The following is a 7,766-nucleotide window of genomic DNA, read 5'->3' as shown; positions in this document are numbered from 1 at the left end:
AAGTCCTCATCTAAGCCATTAGATCTTGTAAGATTGATGGTTGAGATTTGTAACTTCTAAGCAATTTTTGGAATGAAACTTTAATGTTTTATAAATGAAACTTTAATTTGTGAATGTAACTTTAATTCTTTATAATTGTAACTTTAATTTCTTAAAGTCATTTTGTAAATAAAAATAAAAATTTATATATTTTTGAATATAATTTTAATGTTTTACGAGTAAAACTTTAATGCTTAAAATTGCAACTTTAATTTTTTTAGATCATTTCTAATATAAAAATTGAATTTATGAAATAATATAATTGTGATTAATATTTATTTAATTTAACTGATTTTTTACTGTAACTTTAATGGTATACGAGTTTAACTTTAATGATTAAAAGTGAAACTTTAATATTTTTAGGCCATTTCTAATATAAAATTTAAATTCATGTAATAATGTAATTGTAACTAATATTTATTTAATTTTCACTGATTATGAATGAAACTTTAATGTTAAATGAGTGAAACTTTAATGGTAATGAGCAAAACATTAATTTTTCTTAGGCCATTTTCAATATAATAGTTTGCATTTATGTAATTATGTAAAATTTTGTAATTTTTCTATTTTACGATTGCAACTTTAATTGTCTAGGAGTGAAACTTTAATTGTATACGAGTGAAACTTTAATGGTATATGAGTGATTTTATATATATACATGTATATTTATTTTATGTAATTTTAATAGTTGAATATGTAACTTTATTAAAGTCCATCCATTGTCATCGTCACCGTCACCGCCAACCGCCACATGAAATCTGGAAAAAAAAGAGAGAAAGGCTAAGGAGATAGGCGGCAGCCTTCACCAACACCCACCACGACCCCCCCACCTGACCCACCACCACCACTCCCACGACAGATCTAAAAAAAAAAAAAAAAAGAGAAAGGATGAGGAAGAGGGCGGCTGCCTTCACCAACCGCCACCAACTAAATCTGATAACCACGACCACCACGACCAACAACCCCCCCCCCCCAAAAAAAAAACGACAACGACCCTTCTAACCATAACCACGACCACCACCACCACCTACCGCCACATTACCCACGACAACCACCAATCAAATCTGAAAAAAAAAAAGAGAAAGGGGGAGGGAGAGAGGCGGTGTAGCAGCGAGAACACCATTATCCACCCATCTCCAACCACCAACAACACAGTTTTCAGATCTGGAAAAAAAAAAAAAAAAAAGGTGTGGCAGCGACGGGTGGTGCCGAGGGAGGCAAAATAGGAGAGGTCGATGGAGGCCTCGGGTTGTGGCCAAGGGAGGCAGAACATGGGGGGAGAAGAAGGGCGGTGGTGGCAGCGTCAGGAGGAGGGGTGGTGGTGGTCGGGAGGAGGGGCGGTGGTGGCGGGATGGGAGGAGGAAGAGGAGAGATTTAGAGGTTTTGATATTTAGAGAGAGAAGTGGGAGTGAGGGAGAAGTGGATGAATGAATGAAATTAGGGTTTTCATGTGGTTTGTTGGGCTTTTATATGGAGTTTTATTTTCAGAATTAATCTTAGCCATTGATTTTGTTATAATCTAATGGCTAAGATTAGGACTCATGGACTCACCTAAGGAAGGTGGACTCATTTGATCCTAATTATATATATATATATATATATATATATATATATATATATATATATATATATATATATATATATATATATATATATATATATAGAGTGGAGTTCAAATGAGTCCACATAAAATGGTGAGTCCCTAAGTCCTATTCCTAGCCATTAGATCTTCTAAGATTGATGGTTGAGATTTGAAACTTTAAACAATTTTTGAATGAAACTTTAATGTTTTAAAATTCAAACTTTAATCTATAATTGTAACTTTAATTCTTTATGATTATAACTTTAATGTTTAAAATAACTTTAGTTTTTTTAGGCAATTTCTAATATAAAACTATGAATTTCACTAATTTATGAATGAAATTTAATGTTAAACAAATGAAACTTTAACGCTTAAAAGTGTAACTTTAATTTTTTTTGGACATTTTTAATATAAAAATTTGAATTTATGAAATTATTAATTGTAACTACTTTTTATTTAATTTCTCTAATTATTAATGAAACTTTAACGCTTAAAAGTATAACTTTAGTTTTTTTTGGCCATTTTAATGTAAAAATTTGATTTTGTGTAATTGTGACTACTATTTATTTAATTTTTTCACATTTATGAATGAAATTTTAATGTTAAACGAGTGAAACTTTAACACTTAAAAGTGTAACTTCAGTTTTTTTAAGTTATTTTTAATATAAAATTTGAATTTATGAAATAATGTAATTGTGACTATTATTTATTTAATTTTACTTATTTATAAATGAAATTTTAATACTAAGCGAATGAAACTTTAATGGTAATGAGTCGAAACTTTAGTAAAATTTTAGTCCGAGTGTAATTTTAGTCCATATCAATGTAAAAGATGCAATTTTAGTCAATAGCAATTTAACTTTAGAGCCACCACCTAACCCACCACCAACACCCACCCGAACCACCACCATAGTCCAACGACCACCACTCCACACACACAAAAACAACAACAGCCACATTCACAACCACCACACTACGACCATCCGAGCACTGTCTACCACGGCACCCACACCCACGACCCCACCCAGCCGCCACCAACATTCACCATAGCACCACAAACACTAGATCTGAAAAAAAAGGAGAAAGGGGAGAGGCGGTTGAACGGCCACCACGGCAACACAACCACTACCACGTAATAACCACCAAGTCAACATCCATCAACAAAAAAAGAGAAGAATAGGCCACCAGACTAACTCCCATGGCCCGCCACAACCAAGCCACCACCACACCACCCTCCCGTCACCATTTTCGTCATTTTCAATTAAATTTTCGAAAAAAATGAAAGATCTCAGATTTTTATGTGTAGATCTGAAATTTTCGAAACAAAAGAGAGAGAAAGGAGAAGGGGAAAAGGCGGCAGCGTGGGTAGTAATGGTGGCATGTGCGTGGCGGTAGTGGGAGCGCGGTGAGTTGTTGTCGTCGTGGGCAGGGTGGAGATTTGAGTAGGTGTCGGGAGGAAGGTGTGGTGGTGTCGGCAGGAAGGTGTGGTGAGGGCTGTCCGTGGTAGGAAGGTGTGGTGGTGTCGGCGATGGAGTTAGAGAGAGATGGGAGGAAGAGAGATAAGTAAGATTGGTGAGGAAATGAAATTAGAAAGATGTGAGATGAGATTAGGGTTTGTAGTCTTTTATATCTTAGCCTTTACTTTTGCTCTAATCTTAGCCATTTATTTTTTTGATCTAAAGGCTTATATGAGGACTCATGGACTCATCTAAACTAGAAGGACTCATTTGATCTCAATTATATATATATATATATATATATATATATATATATATATATATATATATATATATATATATATATAGAGAGAGAGAGAGAGAGAGAGAGAGGCGGGATCTCGTGAGTTGGGGTCTTATGGTGAGTTGTGAGTTGGGAAATCAAATTTGAGATTAAAAGAAATCAAAATTTGAGATTAAAAGATAAATTAGAAAAAAAAAAAAGGAAAAATCGAAAAATACAAAATATTTGAAACATGAAAATAGAAACCTCATTCTAACGATATTCTCTCTCTCTCTACATCTCTCTAAAAATCAAAAACAGAGAAAACCCAAAAATCAGAACGCCGACTATAGAAAATTCATAAAAAACCTAATAAAATTACACAAAATCGTTGGTTTTTAGCTGCAATCGAATTACAGGTAATGTAAATTCGTTGATTTTTAGTATATTCAATCGTATTTTCGGAATTAATGTAAAAAACCTAATTAATGTAAAAATCGTTGATTTTTAGTGTAAATTCGTTGATTTTAATTGAATTCAATACTTGATTTTACTGTTTTCAGGTATAAAAGATGGACAACGAGATCAATAACAATGTTAGCGAAGAAATCAACTCGACAGTGAATATGGAAACAGGTAATACTGCTATTGATTCTTATCTCTTCATCCGCCGTTGTTTATAAATAAATTATTGATTTCTACGTGTTTCTCAGCTGTTATTCTGATATTATTGTACTGTCTGGCTTGTATTAGAGTAGAAAAAGAGAACTGTTATTCTGATATTAATGTACTATTATTAGCTTGAGTGTTTATAAATCAATAATTGATTTCTATGTGTTTCTCAGCTGTTATTCTGATATTATTATCTTTATCGGCTTGTATTAGAGTAGAAAAAGAGAACTGTTATTCTGATATTAATGTACTATTATTAGCCTGAGTATTTATAAATCAATTATTGATTTCTATGTGTTTCTCAGCTGTTATTCTGATATTATTGTACTATCTGGCTTGTATTACAGTAGAAAAAGAGAACTGTTATTCTGATATTAATGTACTATTATTGTAACCGTACAGTAACATGATTATATTATTCGACTGTTATTGTGATATTATTGTAATATTATTGTGCTATTATTGTGCAGTAACATGAAAATATATGCCTTGCAAAAGAGTAACATAATAAATACAGTATTATCTGTATGTAATAAAGTAGAATCAGAGCACTGTTATTCTCGATATTCTTTGTACTATTATTGTAAAAAAGTAGAGAAACATGTTGATATTATTTATCTTGTTATTCGATATTATCTTGCTATTGTTGTGATATTATTGTCTTTGTAGCGTGAAAATATACGGTGATAAGAGAGTAGCATAAGATAAACAGATTTAGTGTTATTGTGATGTTATTGATTGTCGTCTGTTTCACACTGCTTTGTTATCATCTTTGTTATTGTCACATTATTTGCAATGTTGATCTCTCCCCGTGCTCTTTGTTATTGTGGTGTTATTGTGATTTTGTTGTCCAATGATTGTACTCATTATATTAATTTCTTGTCGCAAATCTTTCTATTGTGTCTATTGTTGAAGACAATGCGGTCTTACCTATTGGGGATTCTTCTAATAACAATATATACACCAGCCCAATCTGTTCGAGGATTTAAGAAAACGATGAGTTTGTTTCAACTCTTCATTACGATGATACACCGGGGGACCGAGCGGTGGGTAAGGACTGTTGAGAGTGATTTTACGCCTAAACGTGGCATGTTCTTTCTTACCTTGGAGGATGCGATGCAGTTTCTACAAAGATATATATGCGGCTTGGATTTGATGTGAGAAGGTACACAAATGCGCAATATAAGGGGGCGTCGGCGTCAAATCAACTGATGCATGTGAATGACGAGGGGTATAGGGATATGAAAAGAAAAGCTGCGACTTGAAGCAACAAATCATGAAGTGGTAATTTGAGTACGATAGAGAACAAAGACCGACGAATTAGACACCAAAGAAGCATGCTCGACAAGGTGTGGTGCAAGGCGCACATGAGGTTGAGAACCTGTGAAAAACAGGGCACAGAGACCTAGTTGGGTATATTGTGGATGTCTTTGTAGACGTTCACAATCACTCTCTTTACTCTGTCAAAAACAGGGGAGTTCGAAGCTCTCGGGACGTCCATGACTACATTAAGAGGACCATTATTGATCATACTAAGCTCAACATAGGTCCAACATTGAGCTTCAGAATTCTCAAGGAATATTCAAATGGTTATCAGAATATCGGTGCCTCTTTGCTAGACTTCAAAAACTTCAAACGAAATATCAAGTGTTACATTGGGGATAACGATGCTAAAATGTTCATTGGGCATTTCAAAATCTTTGGTTGAAACAAAGGGTTCTATTTTGCTTATGATCGGGATGAGAACAAATGCTTGACGAAGGTTATTTGGGCTGATAAGGAAGGGATAAACAACTACAAGTTATATAGAGACACGATCTCGTTTGACCCTACTTATGGGACAAACAAATATTTCATGGTGTTTACTCCCTTCACCGGAGTAGACCACAACAAGAAGATGGTGACTTTTGCAGCTGGGTTACTTGACTTCGAGAGTCAGCATTCATTTGAGTGGATTTTTAAAAAATTCCTCGAAGCAATGGGGCAGCAATAACCTCAATGTGTAATTACAGACCAGTGCCCGGGAATTAAAAAAGCCTGCCCAAATGTCTTCAACCATTCTGTCCACAAGTACTGCATGTGGCATATCATGCAGAAAATGCCTGAGAAAGTGGGAAGGGCAATCTGCAATAATACGGAATTTATGACCGACATAAATGCCGTTGTGTGGGATGTCGACCTCGAGCCACACGAATTTGAACAGAATTGGAAAACTGTTATTGAAGCCCATGGTATGGAAAGCAACCGGTGGTTGAAGTATGTCTTTGCAATCAGACAAAAGTGGATACCGGCATACTTTCGGGATCTGCCTCTAGGTTGTTTGTTGCGAACAACCCAGAGATCCGAAAGTTCAAACAGCTATTTCAAGCGGTTTGAAAGCCATTTTGGAACCCTCGTCGAGTTTTGGATGAGGTACAATTCCGCAATAGAGCAGAAAAGGCATACACAAAGGAGGATGGATAATGCCAATGAGCATAGTATGGTCGAGAAAGTAGGGCCGATGAAGGTAGAGATGCATGCCTCACATGTCTACACCCATCCTATCTTTGCGGACTTTCAGAATGAAGTCAAACATGCTATATGCAGCATGGGGGTCGGGAGTTTGACAACAGTAGGGGCGGTGGAGTATCATGACGTTCGTGATGGACTGAAGCATAGGAGCTTCCGAGTTGAATTTAACACCAAAACTAACGAGAGCAAATGTGCATGTAAGCTGTTTGAGAGGCATGGCATTGTTTGTCGCCATATACTGTGGGTGTGGAATGGTAGGCGGGTCCACGGGATACCGACCCTTATGTCCTTGCTCGATGGACAAAGAAATCCTACAGGCCAGTTGTCCGAGATGAAAATGGAAAGGTGATAGAAGAGATTGATGAAGCTGACATCAAGAAAGCTGAGATGTCAAAGGTTTGGTTTGAGATTTATGCAACTGTCGGGGTGATGGACAGTTATGCTACTGTTAAACACATGAAGCAACCGCATAAAATGCTGACAAAGTTCAGGGAGAACATCACAGGACCAACTGAACCGAAGACTAAAAACCAGGAAATCGAGGCTCTTCTAGGCATCACAGCTTCAAATGATATTTACCTTCGACCGCCAAACAAGGCCAAGAATAAGGGCAGTGGCAAAAGATTAAGGTCCTCCAAAGAAAAGGCCAAGACCAAGCAACAAAAGAGGAAGCGAAGATGCGGTAACTGCAAGAAGTGGGTGAACCACAACAGTAGAACTTGTACTCTTCCATTTGCTGAAAGTCCCCCTTCTGATGACGATGATGAAGAAGAATCAGAAACTGAAGAGGTATGAATCTGGACTAATACTCTCCTATTATTGTAATGTTATCCTCTTATTCTCTTGTTATTCCCTATTATTCTGTGTTACTCTGTTATTCTGCTGCTGTTGTGTTATTCTCTTTGCTATTCTTCTATTAATGTGTTGTTATTTTTGAATAGAAAACGGATATTCTTTGTGGAAATGGATAGTGTCGCGCAATAACAGTGAGTAGCCGCTAAATTTAGTCTACTGCTATTCTGCTATTAATGTGTTGTTATTCTACTGCTATTAATGTTATTCCACTGCTATTCTGCTATTAATGTAGCTTCTAAATACTAAGCAAAAATTGCAGCAATATAAATCAGATGCATGAACTAACAAAAATTGCAGGAATATGTTATCCTTTTATTCTACTGTTATTCCCCTATTATTCCTGTGTTACTCTGCTATTCTGCTGCTATTGTGTTATTCTACTGCTATT

The 7,766-nt window shown here is 35.7% G+C and overlaps 1 protein-coding gene across 1 annotated transcript; it reads left to right on the top strand.

The window, feature by feature from the left end:
- Positions 1-6,110: 6,110 nt before the first annotated feature.
- LOC141627510 (protein FAR1-RELATED SEQUENCE 5-like) lies at positions 6,111-6,872 on the top strand. The gene has a single exon (XM_074440753.1). The coding sequence runs from the start codon at positions 6,111-6,113 to the stop codon at positions 6,870-6,872; it is 762 nt and encodes a 253-aa protein (XP_074296854.1).
- The last annotated feature ends 894 nt before the right edge of the window (positions 6,873-7,766 follow it).

Source organism: Silene latifolia, chromosome Y (assembly GCF_048544455.1).
Source record: "Silene latifolia isolate original U9 population chromosome Y, ASM4854445v1, whole genome shotgun sequence".
NCBI lineage: Eukaryota > Viridiplantae > Streptophyta > Magnoliopsida > Caryophyllales > Caryophyllaceae > Silene > Silene latifolia.
This window is presented reverse-complemented; position numbering and strand designations above follow the sequence as displayed.